The 21,933-nt window shown below is 32.4% G+C and overlaps 1 protein-coding gene across 1 annotated transcript in view; it reads left to right on the top strand.

The window, feature by feature from the left end:
* Positions 1 to 21,933, top strand: part of LOC118745042 (calcium/calmodulin-dependent protein kinase type 1-like) — a 181,767-nt gene that overhangs the window by 147,259 nt on the left and 12,575 nt on the right. Inside the window, exon 5 of the mRNA XM_036478578.1 lies at positions 4,056 to 4,194. Coding sequence (XP_036334471.1) covers positions 4,056 to 4,194 — 139 coding nt within the window. The remainder of the gene's footprint in view (positions 1 to 4,055; positions 4,195 to 21,933) is intronic.

The following is a 21,933-nucleotide window of genomic DNA, read 5'->3' as shown; positions in this document are numbered from 1 at the left end:
CAGGCAATTTGCCAATGCGGCTTCAAAAGTGATCCTTTTGTAAGCACTGGTACAATTAACCAAGAAATTTATGTTAAGGAGTGTCTGCAAAAGCGACTTTTACCTCTTATACGGCTTCATAAAGGTCCAGTGCTTTTTTGGCCTGATCTCGCGATATGTCATTACGGAAAAATGGCTTTAGGATGGTAACATAGAAACAAAGTGTATTTTGTAGCAAAAGAGGTGAATCCACCTAATTGTCCAGAGCATCGGCCGATCGAAACCTACTGGGCCGTTATGAAATCCAAACTTCTTAAGACGCACAAAGCTGTAAAAAACGCACAACAATTCAAAAATAAATGGCAGCTGGTTTCCAAGGAAATCACTGAAACTTCTGTGCAAGGGCTAATGAAGGACATAAAGTCAAAATTGCGATCGTTTGCTTATTACAAAGAGAATTAACTCTTTTTTTAACGAATTTCAATAAAACTAAGTTTAGATGTAAATATATGTAAATATCGTTGAATTCCATTAATATATTTATGTTTTAGAACGTTTTAACTGTGACCAGTTTTTTTCGTGTACATTCGTTAATATCTTTTTTTAACAAAATAAAGGCGGATTATTTTGTATCAGCTTAATAGTGTTAAGGATTCGAAAGACCAAAATTTTGAATTTGACACTTCACCAAAATCACAAATATCTCTCCAGATTACGGTTTCGGTACAACAGTCGTTGCTTGAGCTAATCTCATCTTTTGCCAGAGTGCCAGACCACTTGCTCAATTTGGTGAATACCTATAGTTACGGTGACTATTCGTACCGATTTTGGCGGGACAGTACCGATTTTGAGAACATTGTCCCGCTGAATATTTTCTAAAAGTCGGGACGCATAAGTGTCCCGATTTTTCATATTTGTACCAATTAAATCCCGATTTTCAGTGTTTTCTTTATTAGTTTAACAAGAGCATTTCCCTACTTGAATACTTTACTTGAAAACTTTCCCTATTGACATTCTCGCCACCGTATATATTTTGCGTATACATTTTTGCGATAATTTTCTAGTTTTTTCTCTTTGTTTTGTTTTAAATAAAACTGTCTTAAAAGATGTTATGTCTTTTTATTCTAAAAACAAAATTGTATGTTCGGATTCGATGCATTACAAATGTCCCCATTTTTGTCCACAGAAATCTGGTCACCGTACCTATAGTGCTTTATGTAGTAGAGCACTTTTGAATAACATTGCTCAGTCACTCAAATTTATTATGTTTTCTTTTTTGTTCCTATCTTTTTAAGTACTCTAAAATGTATGTTATTAGATGCATAATTTTGCTAAAATATTTCAGATCCTCCCTCCGGCAGCAGAATATGAAAATAGGACGCTAAGAACCTAACAACATAAAAAAAATATTCATTATTGCAAAAACTGGATGAGCTACTCCGAAATCCGTGATTTATAAGACTGTTTAGCTGTAGGTTTAGGTCCTTATATCAAAAAACATTCATCTTGCACAAGAATGAAAAAAAAAGATATCCAACCTCATGAAGAATAAGCCGAATGTCGTACTCAGTTTTTAAATACAACTAACCAGAAAGTTACCCACGCGGACTAAAGTGACTATTTTTCACATATTTTCAAATTTATTCGTTAGGATTTTCCCGATAGTAGTAGTTTTTCCAAAATTAAAATACAGTATTTTTTGCTTTGCTGCCTCCATGCTTAAGTGCACATTTAAGATACCTACCCCAAAATGCACATCAGAGGCATTATTTTTAAAATTTATAATTATTATTATTATTTATTTTACCTGCACTGGCCCTATTTTGCAAATCTCGCAGAACAACGAAAACGGCTATTTATGTAGTTATATAGATAATTAGATAACAATCGGTAAAAATTTCGCTTGTAGAAATTTCTACATGGTAAGTGCTCCGCCAATATTTGGTTTCATAGGGATTCGGATACCTTCCTCATTGAAATAGTAAAGAAAATTCGCTTAAGTGCCTTTTTCGGTTACGTGCACAAGTTTTTCGTGCAAAGGAGGATGTGCAGCTAAGCAAAATATACTGTACTTAAAATTGTAGCTAATTTAATGTAGTTTTTAAGGAAGCGAACAGATTTTGAATCGAATCATATTTGAACTAGGAAATTAGGTCTAAGTGAAGCAATGTTGAAAACCACTTTCCAACTTGACAAACATCAATTTCAAAATTTAAAAGCCAAAGCTGGCGTGGATGAAACTGCCGTACTATGGAATACTTCATCTATATTTACGACTGATAATTACATTAATATATTACACTAGCCAATACCCGCTTGCTTTGCGGCGCCCTAAAACACCTTACGAACTGTAAAACAATCATTCAATCGGTTAAGAAGCACGGCAGCAAATGGTTTCTAATTAAAAAATATACACTTAATGAACTTTAAGTTGAAATAACTCTACTACGGTACTACCTATCGTGTCCGTTTTTGGTAGGTTAATTTCTCTTTATATCTGTAATATGCGTACGTGCAATTTCAAGAAAATCGAACCATAAATCGAATTTTTCGAATATGTACAGCTAACTAGGGCCAAATATTCCAATCCGTTCAGCTCTTTTGCTTTATTGAGTAACAAACATACAAACTTTCACATTTATAATGTTAATAACAGGTTTTTATTTTTCCAATAACCTTCAGTTTTCTACATGAGCATATATACATCCTTACCGAATTCCAGTATTCCACCGCAAATACTTTCAGAGATATGCGGTGTCTAAAATGCAGCATGTATAGCTGGTGCCACGCCCACCAATAATAAGATACTTTCCTGTGCTAAAATGGAGCCTATATTGTAATTTAGACCTCTAGCTATACCTCGGTGGAAACTGAATTTAATTCCTTGCATGGGTTTTATGGAGAAAACGTCAAAAATTAGTAGTTACTTCCTAACTGGTAAGTTTCATTAATTTAATACATATTGAGAAAAGTGCAATTAATTTCAACATTTGTTCGCGTTTGGGCGTCGCCACTAAGTTAATAACAGTAGCTAAACATGGACCAATTTCTACTCTGATTACGTTAACATTAAAAGGACAGATTTGACAAACGAACGGAACATAGATAATCTTCCCTTCGACATTGCTGCTAGAGGCTAGCATTTTCGGAAATTATTTATTTTTTTCAAATAGTAACTGCGCACCTGAAAGTACATATTTCCCTACCTAGCACATAAAAGCGACATTGTTAAAAACTTCAACAAATTTTAAAGTATGTCAGACCTGATTGTACTCAACATGGCTTTACTTAATCCTAATTTACTAGTTCAAATATAAATCAATTCAAAATCTGTTAGCTGTTTTAAAAACTATATTAAATTAGCTATAATCTTAAGTATTTTAATTTTAGAAAAATTACTACTATCTGGAAAATCCTAACAAATAAATTTAAAAATTCGTTAAAAATAATACCATATACTCACTTTAGGCCGTTTGGATAACTTTCTGGTTGGTTGTATTAAAAAACTAAGTACGCCATTCTCTTTAGCGGCTTATTCTTCATGAGGTTGGATCTCTTTTCTTTCTTGTGCAAGATGAATGTTTTTTGATATAAGGACGTAAACCTACAGCAAAACGGTCTTATAAATCACGGATCTCGGAGTAGCTCGTCCAGTTTTTGCAATAATGAATACTTTTTTCATTTTGTTAAGTTTTTAGCGTCCTATTTTCATATTCTGCTGCCTGAAGGAGGATCTGAAATACTTAAGCAAAATGTATGGAGAAAATAAGGCATCTACAGCGTGGCGACGAATAACTGTTACCCAGGTTTTTTTGAAAAATAAAAGGGTCCTTTACAGGTTTCGGAAAAAAGGTATTTTATTGTTAATTTTCCACAGATTTTACTTTAGTTGTATTAATTAGTTTTTAAATTTGAATCCTTATTTACATTTGCCAGCAGTGTAAACTTTAAGAGAAAAGTTCATTTGGCACGCAATATTCATATTACTCTCTACAAATGTCAATAGTATTTCGGCCGATATATTTGCAGTGCTTTATTTTAAACTAACATTTTGAATACCCTTTCCTTTATTTCAGAGTAACTGGTGGCGAACTATTTGATCGCATTGTTGAGAAAGGTTCATATACCGAAAAAGATGCATCTGGTCTTATAAGACAAATTCTTGAAGCCGTAGACTATATGCATGAGCAAGGTGTGGTGCATAGAGATCTGAAGGTAAGAAGAACGTTTATTTGTTGTGTTTAAATCATAGGTCGCACAAAGCACGTGGTTTATAATAAAAAGAAATCAATGTAAGTTATCTTTTGACACTTTTAACAAAAAGGAAACATTTTGCTGATATTGTTTAACAAGAAAATTTGGCGAGAGTGTCTTTACGTAGCGCTGTACATACAGTGAAGAGCAAAACTGTAACATGGTGTAACACTTTTTATTTCAGCCACCGCTAAATTTCCAAGTTCTAATGACTTTCATCCTTTTGTTGTATATTCTTGTTGGTACATCCCTACTCCCTCTCTCATAACGATTTGAAGTCAATACAAAAACAATAAAAAAAACAAAAATGTAAATTAAGGCAGATGTTACAGTTTTGCGCTCACTCAGTTTTGCATTTGACAGTTATCTCTTACTTAGTTGGAAGTCAGATGATTTTTTTCTATATTGTAATCTATTGAAAAAGTGATCACCATTAAATAACATAGTTAATCAGGAACCATAAATGTAAATAATAGATTTACTGCGGCAAGGCGGGACCGCACGAAAAGTGGCAACAAATTTTGGAATTTTCTACTTGAAAATGTTAAGACTGAGAAAAAATATAGCCTGAAATGTTCCCAAGGACAAAGGAAGTCTGTCAAAAAATATTACGGTACGATATCTTGTGAACTTAGAAGCAAGTAGCGATGCAGCCACTATTATTTATTTTATTTATTTATTTATTGCCAAATTGAGCGCAAAAGCACTATAAAGAAGAAAAAAGCAAATTTGATCATAATACATGTGCGAGTGTGGCAGCATTTCGCTGCATCGCACGAAAACCGAACCGTTGCCTATTGGGATATGCTAGGCCGTTCAGAATGCAATAAAAAACATATTTTTAAGTTTCAATTGAAGGTTATTTGGTCTGACAAGACTAAATTAATCGCTTTCAATCGGATGGCCAGTCATGGTATTGGATCAAAGACCCAAATTAAGCCCATTCGCATCATGTAAGGAAAACTGTGAATCACAGTGGTCGGTCAATAATAGTTTGGGGTTGTATTTAAAAAATTTTGTTTGTCCGTTAGTACGTATTATGCGTAAGGAACAGTATCTGTTCATAAAATTTGCAAGATGTAGTCGAAAAAATGAGAATTTCTGCTGAAAAATCTCTCAAAAAACACTGCACATGTTCGCAATGACCTCCACAATCCGCGGACATGAATCTCATCGAGAATTTGCGAAATCGACTAAAAGCACAGTCCGTAAAATCGAGTACATGAGCTGTGAAAGCAAACTAAGGATATACCTCCAGAATTTTTACTAAAATACAAATAAGGTATGCCAAATCGCATCCAGGAACTGAAACAAGCAAAAGAGTACTGAACATTGTGTTAGTAGTTCTTTTTTTCGTGAAAATTGTTAAAAAGTTCTTAAAAATATATGAGTGCAAAACTGTAACATCTGCCTTAATTTACATTTTTGTCTGCTTTTTTTTTTATTGTTGTTGTATTGACTTCAAATCATTATGAGAGAGGGAGTAGGGACGTACCAACAAGAATATACAACAAAAGTATGAAGGTCGTTAGAACTTGGAAAGATAGCGATGGCTGAAGTAAAAAGTGTTACACCATGTTACAGTTTTGCCCGTCACTGTCTACTCCGGTCTCCTTCCCAGTCATCAATTTTCTATTTGCTTCTTTGTATAATAGCTGTGCGGTAGGTGATTCTTTCACTCTCTTCTTAGGTTGCGGTTTCGGTATTCGCACGAAATCGCTTACAGTGCATATCTGCGTACATTATTTAAATGGGTTACCAAAACCACAACATTCGAAAGTTAGGCATTTCGCTGTCAAAGCGCCGTTGCGCGAATAAAATCACTCTTACCGAAACCGTAGCTTTTCAGCAACAAATCTCTCGGTTTCGGTTATCGAAAAAAATTATACCCTTGTTTTTTTTTTATATAAAAAAATATTTAGAGGTCGCTCAAAGTTTTACATGTATTTTATATGGGGAAAAACCATTTTTCGTGGAAATGGAGAAAATTCTGTTTCTCTTCAGGATACTTCTAATAATAATACCCAATTGTTTATTTGACCATTTTTTTAGTTTAATGTGGCTGCTGGTATACATACTTCTTATATTTAATCCTGTTTGCTTTACTTGTAGTGAGGCGTGTTATTCGAACAATAAATTGGGTTTGCTCCTGTAGTATCACAGCGCACGGCAGTGCGCGCGAGTGACGAAAGCAGCCACAGTAGCATGCTGAAATGACTCGCTTATATATACACGAGATTTGGAAGTATCCAGACGTCCAATCGACATGTTTGAGATATCGTTGGAAAGGTCTTGCAGAGTGTGTCCAGAAAATGTATTCAAGCTTCATAAACGATTAACCGGATTCTTAAAAATTAGGCTAAAGTGTTGCGAAACAAAAAACGTTTTTTTGCTTTTGCCGGTTTAAGGGGGCATGTGAGTACACCCAACATATTTAGTGTTATTCTATAGGCCAATACCTTTCAAACGATACCTTATATATTGAGTTCCGGCTACTAGTTGGAAAGATATAGAGCTAAATGTGTTTTGGTATGTACGGAAATTTTTTTTTTATTTATTCGGAACGTTGCGAAATTCCGTTTACTGCTAGAAACACAAAACAAAAAACAGAACGTTTGCAACGATTCGTATGAATAAAAAAGATTTTCCCTACGTTTCAAATTCAGTTAAAAAATGCATATAATTTTCGTCACGAAATTGATATCATAAATTTTGTGTTTCTAGTTCAGCTTTCGTCACTCGAAAATTTTACCTCAAAGAGGTGTTTTATTTGATATCAATTATTTTGGGGTAGCAAATTTAAAATCGACGAAAATACAAACAATAAACTACACTCAGTCAATAAAGTTTAGGTACAGCGATTTTTTTACAATATGGGCAACTATTTTTTTAATTATTTAATTTTTCGCGAATTTTTTATAAAAATATGGTTAATTCTACAACAAAAACCCCAAAATTCAAAGTTCCAAACCTTGTGCAAAATTAAAGATAATTCTGCAAAATTTCATTTAAATATTGCACTTTTTATTTACGCTCTCTAGAAAAAAGTTGAGTATGCAGTTTTTTAGCCCATTCAATTTTAGTATAATAAAGTGCAAATATGAGGAAGCTAGGACTTAGCATTGATTTTTGGGGAATTTTTTTCTTTAATTTTGCACAAGGTTTGGAACTCTAATTTTTTGGTTTTTTGTTGTAGAATTAACCATATTTGTATAAAAAATTATCGAAAAAAAAAATATTAAAAAAAATAGTTGTCCGTATTGTAAAAAATTCGCTGTACCTTAACTTTATTGACTGACTGTAAATGCTTTATTTTTCTCATATAAATTGCTAAAATTTATAATACAGGGAATGATCAAACGATAAGTCATCAACATTCTCTGTTAGATTTCCCTCTATATTTTTTATGCCCATAAAGGGCTTACCAGGTGGTGACATATCTAGTTGTTTGTGTCTGTTTATAACCGTATTATACAACTGGCGTCCTTTGGATTACCCAAGCTATCAATGAAATCACTTTCAGAACTTAAGAACCAAAGTTTTGTAAGCGTTAAGATAGTTGCTTGCAGACAAGCCGTTGCTTTTGAATCTAAAGTACTGTGCTTTGAGCGATTTCTAATGGGCACCGCTGTGCCTCGATGAGCCTTGCCATCTATGTGATTTGTGGCATATAATTTATATATATGAAACATTCTTTTTCATATCGCACACTAAATTTTGTGTCACACTTTCGATTGGCTTAAAATTTTTTTTTATGGTTTCTATATGATCTGTCAAATTTAGCTTTTTTCGTGATTCTAACTAATTATGTACTCCTTAAAATAGTTATATCTCGGGTTCTGCCCATCGTAGAGACTTCATCTTCACTTAGTTTTAAATCTAAAGAAACGGGCTTAATTAATTATTTTCCCTACGTTTCAAAGGCAGTTAACAAATGCGTATAATTTTCGTCACGAAATTGATATCATAAATTTTGTGTTTCTGGTTCAGCTTTCGTCACTCGAAAATTTTACCTCAAAGAAGAGTTTTATTTGATTTGTATACCTTGTGAATAAAAATTTTAGAAAAAACACTTAAAAGGAAAAAATAACTTTTTATATCAAAAAATATTTTAAACAAAAAAATTGCTAGCCGATTTTTAAAAGGTTGGCATCGTTTTTAAGGTGGTTCAACCCCCTTTCGTCTAATATGCATATTTGCATACTTCGTATATAAAAATTGGAGAAAAAACACTGAAAAGGACAAAATACCAATATGCATATCAGAAGAAAGGGGGTTTAGTCGCCTTTACAACGATATCAATTTTTTTTAAATCTGTTAGTAGTTTTTTTGTTTAAAATATTTTTTTTATACTAAAAAGGCATTTTTTCCTTTAAATGTGTTTTTTCTCAAATTTTATATACGAAGTTTTCAAATAAGCACATCACAAGAAAGGGGGTTCAATCACCTTTACAACGGATCTTTTAAAAATCAGTTCAAAATTTTCTGAAATATTAAGTTTTGAATTTTTCGAAGATCTGACCTTTGACCCGTTATAGCACCTGTAATATAAGTTTTCACAAAAAAAGTTGAATACCATATAAATAAGAAAAAAAAAGCGGACCACGTAGGTATTTTTACAAAGGCCCATATCTCGATTTCGGAAGCTAACTTCGAAAAACGGAGAACTTACTTTTTTTACTTATAACTCAATCTTTTAAAAAAAGTTGGCTTGGTTCAATACCCAGCCGAGTGCTGTATCGTGTAATTGTACCATGAATTATATGTTAAAAATAGTTTAGCCAGTACAGGCTTAGATAAATCAGTGTGGATTTCGATACTATCGACGGAGTCGACTATCGATAGTTTGACAGCTCTAGTGGTAATTTTTAATTGAATATACTCTCATCTCTTTAGCAGAAAAAGGGGCAATTTCCATAAAATCCGTTTCCTGGTAATAAGTGAATATAAAATTAAGTATTTATGATAAAGTTAATAAAAATTTGATTACTATTTCGAAAAAAGGTTATTGTTTTAAATACACAATTTTTGTATATACCACTATTTATTTGCTTTTTTTCAATTGGGGTCCAAATGGACCCTCGATCCCAACAACGTAACTTGAAATATCGATTCCAGCTAAGGGTTAAATATGCCAAGTATTTTTAACAGGAATTTGTAAAAAATGGCAAAAACCGTGACAATTCACCAATTTTCCGCATTTTTTGCTAATTATTTACAAGAATAAATGCTTTTTTTTTTAAACATGTGGCAAATTTAAATATCTACAAATTTGTATTCAACCTTTTTTTACGGAAAATCCAAAATAAGCTTGCAAATCGCCAAAAACCTAAAATATAAGATGGAATGTTCCCATACCCAATTTAGGGGCAAGACTGTGAATCCATAATCTAAGTGTCAAATAGAAGTAAACTGCGTCAAAACTTCCCAACAAATTCCTTTTTTTTTTTGAAAAGTCTAAATTTAATGGGCTAGTTTAGTATTCGGTTAACCGAATATCCCATTATTCGAATACTTTTAAAAGCCCTAGTACCAACACCTCATGCCATCAACTACACCAGGAGCCTTTTTTATCAACGCCTCTTTTGCTAGGGTACTAAAACATGATACACAGCTAAACACAGTGAAATCAAATCGCAATCAAGCAACAAATTCAAATCGTCGTTTAAGGTACAAAGCCGCGTATCGTCGTTCTGCAAAACCGCGTAACTGACATTTTTTGCCAAATATTAGATTTGCTCACACAAGGTCTTGGCTCAAGCCTTATCCATTCATCCTGAAATATACTAGCTAGAAATGCGATTGCTTTATAAAAAAGAAAACCATTTTGAAATATGAGTGTTTTTACTCTCTAGAAAATAGTTTATGCAACCTCACATCTGCGGTTTTGCATTATGTTGATATGCGGTTTTGCATTTTGTTTATACGCGGTTTTGTACTTTACGAACCGAACCCTTCAACTGGTTGCATAGAAGGAATGATATTAAATCTTACTCAGAGTATAACCCAATACATGTCTACTAAGAAAAATATAACACATGACCTCCTCATATAGGCCCAAAGACAAATTATAAATTTGACACCAAACTTAGTGTCCGATATGAAAAAGAATGTCTCATATATATAAATTTTATGCCACAAATCACATAGATGGCAAGGCTCATCGAAATCGCCCATTAGAAATCGCTCAAAGCACAGTACTTTAGATTCTAAAGCAACGGCTTGTCTGCAAGCAACTATCTTAAGGCTTACAAAACTTTGGTTCTTAAGTTCTGAAAATGATTTCATTGATAGCTTGGGTAATCCAAAGGACGCCAGTTGTATAATACGGTTATAAACAGGGAACGGATTTTATGGAAATTGCCCTTTTTTCTGCTGAAGAGATAGAGTATATTCGATTAAGAATGTCCACGATTTAGCTTTCCCTGATTCCATATATACATATTTGATGTTGCCTTTTTTTACCTTTTTTAAGATATTGGCCTTTTTTTGCCTTTTTTAAGATTTTTGCCTTCTTTTGCCTTTTCTACCTTTAAAAAAGTGATTATAGCATTTTTTTTTTAAGATTAAAAAATATACACATGCCCATGCGGCTTATAGAAGTGCAGGGACCTCTTGCCAAATTGGTGTTGAAAAAATTCAAAGCCGTTTTCTCAGCTAACGTAGTCTTGAAGACAATAAGGGGTGTGTATAAAATTGTAAAAGGCGAGGAAATCGCCCTTATTCCTGATAACATGAACGTTTCAAACTTGTATCAACTTACGTCGAGCGCACATTTAGTACATTCAAGGCTTTTCTTCGCGAAAATCGAATGAAAATGCTGTCAGAAAACTTCTAAATGCATCTTGTGTTACTACAACTATACAGATTAAAGTTTTATGAGTTAGAAACTCGAAAGGATAAAATAGTCAAAGAACTAGTTCATAGTTTTTCTCTTTTTACTTATAATATCAAATTTTCTAAAATAAATGTATTTTTTGATTGTTCTTCGTATTTTCTGTCTTTTTAGTGCCTTATTTTGCTTTTTTGGCAATACCTTTGTTTTTGCCTTTTCCAGCCTATTTCGTTACTTTATTTTGCCTTTTTTATAGGTTTTTAGGTCCTAAAAATCCGTTCCCTGGTTATAAACAGACACAAACAACTAGATATGTCACCACCTGGTAAGCCCTTCATGGGCCCAAAAAATATAGAGGGAAATCTAGCAGAGAATGTTGATGACTTATCGTCTGATCATTCCCTGTGTTAATAATTTTAGCAATTTATTTGAGAAAAATAAAGCATTTAGTTTATTGTTTGTATTTTCGTCGATTTTAAATTAGCTACCCCAAAATAATTGAAATTATTTATGAAAAATTAAAAAATGCGTATAATTTTCGTCACGAAATTGATATCATAAATTTTGTGTTTCTAGTTCAGCTTTCGTCACTCGAAAATTTTACCTCAAAGAGGTGTTTTATTTGATATCAGTTATTTTGGGGTAGCAAATTTAAAATCGACGAAAATACAAACAATAAACTAAATGCTTTATTTTTCTCAAATAAATTGCTAAAAATATTCTCTAAATCTAAATTATGTATTCAAATCGATGTGTCCATTGTAACACAGTTTTTCGAATACGGAATAAAGCGAAAAAGGATGATCAAGGATATGATGATATGTATTCGAAAAAATTAAAAATAAAAAAAATATGAGAAATGATAAAAACTTATCATCTACGTACCAACTTTAGATACAATAAACAACTGTATTCGTCTAATAGTCTCGTAGTTTATTTTTGTTAAGATTTCTACCGGGTGTGGGGCGCACACATATGCTTTTTTTGAGAAGTTTTACTTCTATCACGTGTACGGTGTGTGTTGCACTCGTGCTATTAAACTAATGCTTTTTTCTCAAGTAGTTTTGCTCAGTGGCAATTTATACATATGTATGTAAGTAGTAGCGGCACATTGGGTGAACTAAATGCATTTATACATACATATTTATGTACAACTGTAGGTAATATTATACGCGTCTTCACAAATTGGTTAAGTGCTGGTGATAAACCCATGTAGCATAGTTAAATACTGTGTACATACCTGCAATTAAAATGGGGAAAAATGTTACAATTTCGGCATGTGACTGAAAAAAAAACTCTAAAATACACATAAATTGTGGTTTCCAAGACATGTACGAAGTGATTAGCACAGCTGCATCCTTCAACTTGTCAACTCGCGGGAAATTCCCCGATTTGGGGGGAATTTCGGTTTAAGTGGCAATCGGGGAATGGGCCATTTTTTTCGGGGAACTGGGTATGTTATTTTTATATCTTAAAGTAACCAAATTAGACGGATATGTTAATTTTTAACCATTTGACCCTTTTTGGAGCGACATTTTTTCAATTTGAATAGCAATATCTCCACAACAATAGTTTTCCCAGATATAAGCTATATACCAGATGAAAGCTAAGGTTTTCGGCTAGACTTGTGGAAACCTAGAATAAAATCGACTGACCAGTTTTTGAGAAAATGCCCGAAATTTATATTTTCAGCAGCCCGATTTTTAGTTTTCAGGCGATAACGTTATGACATATTTATATTTTATAAACACAAAAGATAGCTTTAGATAGCTCGTTTGAAGACCGTTCTAGTGATATCCACATCAATGACATGGATTGAGTAGTGCGGCCTCAGTGGTGGTAGTTTATAAAATTGCCTTTTTTCGAATTTCAGGGAGCAGACACGGCCACATAGGCATACGAATCAAAACATCCTGGAACAAAACCTTCTTAGTTTTTATTGTACTTTAATTCCTGAAAAATTGAAAAAAATTAAATGAAGGTACGTACAGACGCCACATACATACCAAAGCATCTCGTAGTGGAGACACGAACCAAAACACATTTAGCTCTATATCTTTCCAACTAGTAGCCGGAACTCAATATATAAGGTATCTTTTGAAAGGTATTGGCCTATAGAATAACACCAAATATGGTGGGTGTAGCCAAATGCCTCCTTAAACCGGCAAAAGCAAAAAAACTTTTTTTGTTTCGCAACACTTTAGCCTAATTTTTAAGAATCCGGTTAATCGTTTATGAAGCTTGACCTTTCCAACGATATCTCAAACATGTCGATTGGACGTCTGGATAACAACTTCCAAATCTCCAAATCTCGTGTATATGTAAGCGAGTCATTTCAGCATGCTACTGTGGCTGCTCGCGCGCACTGCCGTGCGCTGTGATATGCATATCAGAAGAAAGGGGGTTTAATCGCTTTTACAACGATACCAACCTTTTAGATATCGGTTAGAAATTTTTTTGTTTAAAATATTTTTTTTTTTTATAAAAAATGGTATTTTTTTCCTTTAAATGTGTTTTTTCTCAAATTTTTATATACAAAGCATACAAGCATGCATACCAGAAGAAAGGGGAGTTAATCGTCTTTACAACGATCCCAATTTTTTAAAAATCGGTTAGTAATTTTTTTGTTTAAAATATTTTTTATAAAAAAAGGTATTTTTTCATTTAATAGTGGTTTTCTAAAATTGTTATATACGAAGATACAAATATGCATATCGAAAGAAAGGGGGTTTAATCACCTTTACAACGATATAATTTTTTTAAAAATCAGTTCAAAATTGTTTGAAATATAAAGAATTTAATTTTTCGAAGAGCTGAACTTTCACCCCTTATAGCACCTGTAAGATAAGTTTGCACAAAAAAAAGTTATATACCATTTAAATAAGAGCAAAAGGAGGACTACGTCATTATTTTTAGGTTTTTAGTTATTTATATGCAATAATTATATATAATTTGTTACCGAAGGTCCTATTTCGAACTTCGAAGGCCCATATCTCGATTTCGGACGCTAACTGCGAAAACCTTTTTACCTATGACTCAATCTCTTAAAAAAAAATTGGTTTGGTCCAATACCCAGAAAAAAAGTTGATTTTGCCGTACAGTCTTCCCAGAGAGTTTTGCTTCACATCGAAATTTTCGATTGGGTTTTCGCCCAATTAAATCTTTGTAATTAAAAAAATAAATAACTAAATAAAAAACGTTTGAAATAAATTGAGCAATAAAAATTTTTGTTTTGTTTACTAAGCAAATGTTTATTTTTCGGCTTTTGCAAATTAAATAGGTTCTCTGCAAGAAGGTTTGTTTAAAAAAATACATGGACATATATGGTGAATAGAAATATCCCTTTTCCCTTACAGTAAGGCGTTTAGTGTGGGCAACAATGATGTTTTTCAAATAAGGCAGATCGGAATATGCGCTTTCTGGGAAGACAATACCTGTAATTATTGTACCATGCATATAATTCATAAAATCAAGAAGAACAAATTTAATACACTTTATATCATATTAAGAACTCGAAAAGCGCTTCAAATAACTAAACAGAGTCAATATTTCATTGAAAAGCATCAAGATAATTTATATTTTCATTAATTATGTAATTTTTGTTAAAACAATTCTTATTTAGATCGTTGTTTTTGTTGTAGTTGTTGCACTTTTAATTTTTAAGCAGTTCTTAAAAGATCACTCGACGACCCAATAAGTTTTGCTAATAAATAGAATCATGTCATCGTTTTTTGGCTTGAGGGCACATCTTCCCTCGGAAATAATGAACCAAATCTTACTAAATATTCGTTCCGACTCCGTGGATGTGGATGGTATTGGAAAATACCGTATTGTGCTTGTTATTAATTCCTATATATTATTATATTTAATAGAATAGGATTTTAAATTATTCTTTTGAGAATAATTGCACGCCATTTTTATGCAAAAACGGCATCAAGCGCAATAAAATTGTTGAATATAATTCTTACATATTACAAAATCCATACCTTTAGAAGCATCACACCGCTTTTCAAGAACTAATAAAATTTACTTACTGGTAATTTCTACTTCCAAGGATTTAGTAATGAAATAATGCAGCGATAGTCGATAGATAGTTGAAAAAAGTGAAACCATCGATAGTATCGATAGTTTGACAGCCCTAATGACCACGTTTTAGCTTTCCCTGATTCCAAATATACATTGATGTTGCCTTTTTCGCCTTTTCCACCTTTAATAGTAAACGGCAAGGAAAAAGCCCTTTTTCCTGATAATGTGAAAGTTTTCAACGTTTCATATTTAAATTGGGCGTCACTTGCAATAACTCACGTCGAACGCACGTTTAGTACATTCAACGCATTTCTTTCTGCATCTTGTGGTTCAATGTTACTACAGCTATGGAGATTAAAGTTTTGTGATTTAAAAGCTCAAAAGAAGAAAATAGTCAAGGATTCAAAGTACAAATTTTTCATATAATGAAACTAGTTCATAGTTTTTCTCTTTTTACTTGTAAAATAAACATTTCCACAATAAATGTATTTTTTTTTTTTTTTTTTCGGTTTTTGTCTTTTTTTTAGGGCCTCGTTTAGCCTCTTTTGCGATTTCTAGTGCCTTTTCCTGCCTATTTCGTTATTTTGTTGATGCTTATTACATGCAGCCTGAGTAAATTTGTTCAGTAGGAATAACGAAATGGCAAGTAACTCAAAGTCTGTAACTCCACATTTCACAATTTACAAAATTTTCGGTTTATCGCGTATAGGTTTTGACGCATTTAATTTTAAGAACTTTTTAAGTATGTATTGTATTCTTCACAAAATTACGAATAATTTGATACCTTAGCAAGAGGTGTGCTTTCAGAATAAACTAAGTTCTAAAGATAAAATATGCGATCTTGAGCGTAATTTTTATTCCAACAACATCTTAATTGAAGGCACATTTGGTAAATACGTCGAAACGATCTAAATCTTTCTATAATTGCTAGTTCTGATAAAATTACATATACCTGTAAAATGCTTCAAAAAATTTGTCTCTAGAAGTGTGTATAAGCCCTGATTTACCAATTTTAATTATGCTTCTTCTTTTAGTCAAAATATTTCGAGAGTGGTATCAAAGCAACTTTTTTTTCGACAAATCTTCTGATAGTTGCTCTTACTTAATTAAATTAAAGTTTTACCCTATTGGCTCCACTTTTCGAGATAGCGGTACTTGAAACTTTGCTTAAATTTTAACTATTTTATAAAAAAAGTCCTTGGGTTTTGAAGATATTTTACTAAAATTTTGTACATAACCGTTTTTTAATATTACCTTAACTATTCCATAAAATCATCGAAATCGGTTCACTAAAACATCTAGCTCCCATACAACTGATTGATCAGAGACGTTGTTTTGTGTTATAACTCCTCCAATTAAACAGGTTAAAATTTAGTATAGGTTCAATTTAACATATAGCACGCATACAATTTATTATTCAGATATGAAGTTAGAGATATAGCGCAAAAACACATATCTGAGTAATCAGTTGTATTGAAGCTATATGTTAATGTGAACCTATTTCGATAATTTTAAAGAATAATTAAGGTAATATTAAAAAACTGTTATATGCAAAATTTTAGTAAAATAACTTCAAAACTGAGGGAGTTATTTATAAAATAGTTAAAATTTAATCAAATTGTAAGTATGTACCGTTATCTCGAAAACCGGAGCCAATCTGGTAAAACAGGGCATGCCATTGAATGCCCTATTAAGTGAGCTCAGCTTTCAAAATCTTTGCTCAAAGTTTACAACTTGAACAGCATAATTTGAACCCAGCTTATTCTTTTGATTATTTATTAAGATATATATATTATATTAATTGATTTATTAAGAGATTACGAATAAAATGATATATAAAACATAGGTGTGCTCACAAATTTAAAAATTAAATTTTTTTTTGAAAGTGTACATATTTTTTAGATTTGCCCTTATCTTCACAGAAGCCGTTGAATAGTAGCGAAAATCGTGACAATGTATCAAATGGTTTATTTCCGGTCGCGTTCTACTCGTCGCACAAAAAACAAATTATTATCAAAGTTGTGAAGAATGAAATCTTATACAACTTTGGCATTTAAATATGCCACTTATTTTCAACAGAAATTGTTGAAAAATGACAAAAACGGTGACAATCAGGCAGGTTCTGCAATTCACGTCCGAGTGAATTTTAACCCATACCAATTTGAATTCAAATCGAATTTAATTGAAATTCATTCGGCAGTGAATTGCAGAAACTGCCTGCATTAACCAATTACTGTTAATATAAAAAATTTGGGAAATTAAATTGTTTAAAAATTTGTATTCAACTTTTTTTACGAAAAATGCAAAACAAGCTTGCAAATCGTAAAAAAAACCTAAAATCTAAGACGGCGGAATGTTCCCATGTCACATTTAGGAGAAGACTGTGAATCCATAATCTACGTGTCAAATAGAAGTAAACTGCGTCAGAAGTTCCGAACTACATTTTTTTGTCTTCCTACCAATTTGATCTAAATTTACTGGGCTACTATTAAAATTTTATGAATCGAATCGATTCATTGAAATTAAAGTAAACAAATTTGTGCATATATTTATACATATGTATTTGAGCAAATCTAAAAAAACAGGTACACTTTCAAAACAAAAATTTTAGTTTTTCTGTTCGTGAGAACACCTATGTTTTATATATGATTCTATTCGTAATCTCTTAATAAATCGATAAATATAAGTGTAATTCATTTTCATCAAGTGCGTCAAAAGCTAGACAAGGAATAAAAATTTAGATCGCTGAAATAGGAAACAAAAGAATAAGCTGGGTTCAAATTACGCTGTGCAAGATGTAAATTTTATATACTATACAGATTAGGGATGTTAATTTTTCGGCTTTTTACGATCCCGGGATTTTCGGGTTGGCGTTGTCACAATCCTGGGATCCCGGGATTAGTCCCGGGATTTAGATATTCATTACTTTTCAACAACTTGAATCGAAAAAAATGCTTCTATGTTGTTTGAGAAGCTCTCTTGCCATGAAATAAATAATAAATAAGTGGGTTTGAAATCTACTTTTTTATTTACATAAAGTGGAGTTTCTATTTTTCTCTCTGACCCGAGGATTTATTTTGAAGGACTTCGTAATTCCAAAGATATGATTAATTCCAAAAATTATTAAATAAATTCAATGCAATGTAGAATAAAAATATGGGTAACAAATGCAATAGGAAATTCCTTTAGAATTTAAAAAATTAAAATTTCTTGGATTCACAAGGACGAATAGGTAATTTTTAAGCTGAAAAAGTTAGAAGAACGAAATTCGAGGATGTTATCGAGTTTATATAAGCCCTTAACATATAATTTTTTCACACACAAATATTGCGAAATTTCAAGGATAAAATTTTTAAAGGACATTTTCATTTTCTTCATCAGAAACTTGAATCTGTTTAAATTCTACAGGCTTTCCTCATTAATTTTATACCCATACTTCTTCTCTAACAGCCGCACTCAGAGTCGTTTAATGATTACTTAAGGTGTCCCTCAGTAAGGATTTGAAAAAATTCCCTCTCATAGTCAGTTAAATACTCGTTAACGGCATTTAATGAACATTAAAGTTAAGTAAACAAAAACCTTTACTTAACTTTTTAACGAATGATTTTGAAATTTTTGGTTTGTTTTCAATAAATTTCCATTTCGATAACGTTGCTGTGACAGTGGCAATGGCCCAGTGAGCAGAGCACTTTCGTGCTATTCGAGAGATCCGAGTTCAATCCTCGGCAAGATAATTTTTTTTAATACAATTTTTTTTTAAGTTTTATTGCTTTAAAAATTCATATTTTTTATTTTATTTACCATTTGGAAACTTTTTTGATTCATCTTTTTTCTTTCACTTTCAATTTCTCAAAAATGTTTATTTTTCCTGTTTTAAAAAAAATATATTTTTTTCATTTCGTTTAGTTCTTGGAAAACTTATTGCTTAACCATAAATATAATAAAACTATTAGCATAACTTTCAATTAGTTATTCGAAATACAGAAAGGGGCTTTCAAGATAGTTGCCGAAATATAAAGACTTTTTTCTCTCGAAAGGCTGAGGCTGGTGCCAGAATTGGCCTGTTATTGGTCTTGTTTGTCTTTTAATCTAATTAAATTAAAAAAAAAAAATGTTTCCTTTTTAAAGCAATAAAATCTATAAATCAAAAGAAAATTAGATCAAAAAAGCAAAAAAATTCAATAAAGATAGTTTATAAAAAATAAACAGGAACAAAATATAAATAAAAAAGGAAAAAGAAAATTGTCCCGCCCTAGGACTCGAACTCGGATCTCTCGAATGGCACACCAGCGCTCTGCTCACTCAGCCATTGCGTCTGTTGAGCCAGTGCGCGCAAAATTATATAAATACTTATTTTTATATTTTGTTTCAAACTGAACGAAAAAAGTGAGTTACGCCACAAAAACGAAAGGCCGCAACTGGGGCCATACTTAAATTTTTTATTTCATAATTTTTAACTCTGAGAGGAAACATTAATTAACAGATTTAACTATCATTAGTTAAGTGCCCGTTAGAGCTAATTTAAGGAACGTTTCTGAGTGCGGCTGTAAGCACATTTCTCTGAATTTTTTAAGTCATTTTTGAATTACTGACGTCAGAGTGGAAAACTAAAAACGCAATTTTACTATATTTGGCCCATGGTTTCGCGAATATATTGATATTTGTGTTTAAAATTTAATATCGCGCGGTGTTATATTATAATGAGCTACACATTTATAAAAAAATATTAATTATTAAATAAAAAAAGATATATAGCCAATACTGGTCAAGAAAAGGAGTTTCTTTTGTTGCCATCAGTGCAAATTACAAATCCCTAAAATCCCGGGATTACTTGCTAAGAATCCCGGGATTTTCGATACCTTAAAAAGTCCGGGAACCCGGGATCCCCGGACTAACATTCCTAATACAGATGCAAAGACGATTCACCGTCGAACGGGATCGTTCTTGCCGTAAGGACTTCTTCCCGGCATAACGCTTTCGTCAGGTTATTTAAGACGGCAATGGAGGATATGCCTTCTGTCGACCACAAAACCAAACGTGAATTGCTGGCGAAAACGTTGGACCAAATGTTTCAATAAAAAATTTAATTTTGGGCGGGACGAAGTTCGCCGGGTCTACTAGTATTATTTATAAAAAATAGTTTTTATTTTTCGTTGATTTTAGTTAGAAAGGAAAATACTTTTTTTAATACTTAACCATCGTGGATCGATCCTGGCACTTCCTGATTGATAGTATGCATTGTTCAGTGCATTAGAGTTCGACCGAAAGTGGAAGCCGAACCGAATGTTCGTTTTTGATCTAACAATCAGCGAAGCCGATGATTTACTTTAAAATTAAGTAAGCCGATTTTTTTAAAGTATAAGCGAACATAAAATACAAAATACAAAAACACGTATTTATTTCTTGTGGTTTAACAAAAAAAATTTATATTTCATTAAACTAATTGTAATCACAATTCAGTTTCTGAGCATAGTCGTTGTTTATATGAACTTTAATAATAATTTTTGGCGCTTACACTTTTGCTAAATACCCTGAGTAGCATAAATATAGACGCATTTATTTTTTTGAGGCAGGAATCAGGCACTTATAAAGGATAAAACTTCGCATTTCCCGAGGATAACACCGAAATTCGCGAAATAAATCGAAGACTGGCGCGATTGGACAAATTGGTGCGAGGTTTTTTGAAATATTGAGTCTGTTATTTACCGAACAAAGAAACAAAAGGGAAAAATCAGATCCCCACATACGGTTAAGGCAGAATTTTTGCAATTCCAAGAAACTGCTTGAAAACTTCATTACAGAAATCGAGAGGGGTTGCACTTAGTCTACTAGTTAGAACAATAAATCAAGTTTTAAACGAGCTTTCAGATCTTTGTGCAGAAATCCTGACAAAAATTCCCAGATTATTACCTCTGCATAAGGAGTCCCGAGTACAATTCGGCAGGTACGAAAATATGCATTTTTGCAATTTGCATAAAGTATTTTCACGATCAAGGGTTCAACTTAGAAGAGATTTGAAGCTTACTGTAAGAATTAAGGTAATAACCAACGGTATTGAAATTTCGGGGGTGGCGCGTCAGCAGATAAAAAATCAATTTTCGCTGATGGAATACTGAACATGTCCTTTTCCAGTCCCCAATTTAACCAGCGCATGTTGCCGCAGAATTTAAAACTTATTCTCTACCATTTTTAATCGCCATTGACGAGTACACTGTATTTTTCAACAGGATTAGGCTGCAGCTAGCGATACATTGTAATGCATCATTTTCTTTTCTTCAACGGAAAGCTTGTTCTTTGAGCCAGAAAATGCGTGGGAAGTCATGATTCTCAAAAATTCTGTTAAAACTAGCCAGAGCGAACCAATCTTTGCAGTAAAAACAAGGATAATTGAGGATGGGAAAGCCCTGTGCGTTTAAAGCTAGTGCAGGGAACACAAGTAAGAATTTTTAACAAATTAAAATTTAATTAGGCTCTTTTTCACTGCTCAATGCATTTAAGTTGTTATCTTTTGATGGTTTTAACGTTTAGCATTATTTAATAAAGATGTTAATGTGTGTCTGTAGCTATGCACCAATACAAAATAACATTTTTGATTGCAGTGTTTTATCCAAAGGGTTAAAAAAGATGTGGTCCTTTAAGTTAATGAATGTCAAAGACGGTTAACCCGGCATTACCTATTTTTTCCTAAATTTCGTTAATGCGCCGTAAACTCGAATTATTAAATGCGTCTATAGTTATGTTCCTCAGTGTATTTGGCCGAGCTTCTCACACATTTTTTTTATAACTTTCATGAGCATGAAATGGTATTATAACTTTGGTCCGATGTTTGTAAGTACCAG

This window comes from Rhagoletis pomonella, unplaced genomic scaffold (genome assembly GCF_013731165.1).
Source record: "Rhagoletis pomonella isolate Grant_MI unplaced genomic scaffold, Rhpom_1.0 Rhpom_scaffold_00008, whole genome shotgun sequence".
Taxonomy (NCBI): Eukaryota; Metazoa; Arthropoda; class Insecta; order Diptera; family Tephritidae; genus Rhagoletis; species Rhagoletis pomonella.
Note: the sequence above shows the minus strand (reverse complement) of the source record. Positions and strands in the feature narration are given on the sequence as shown.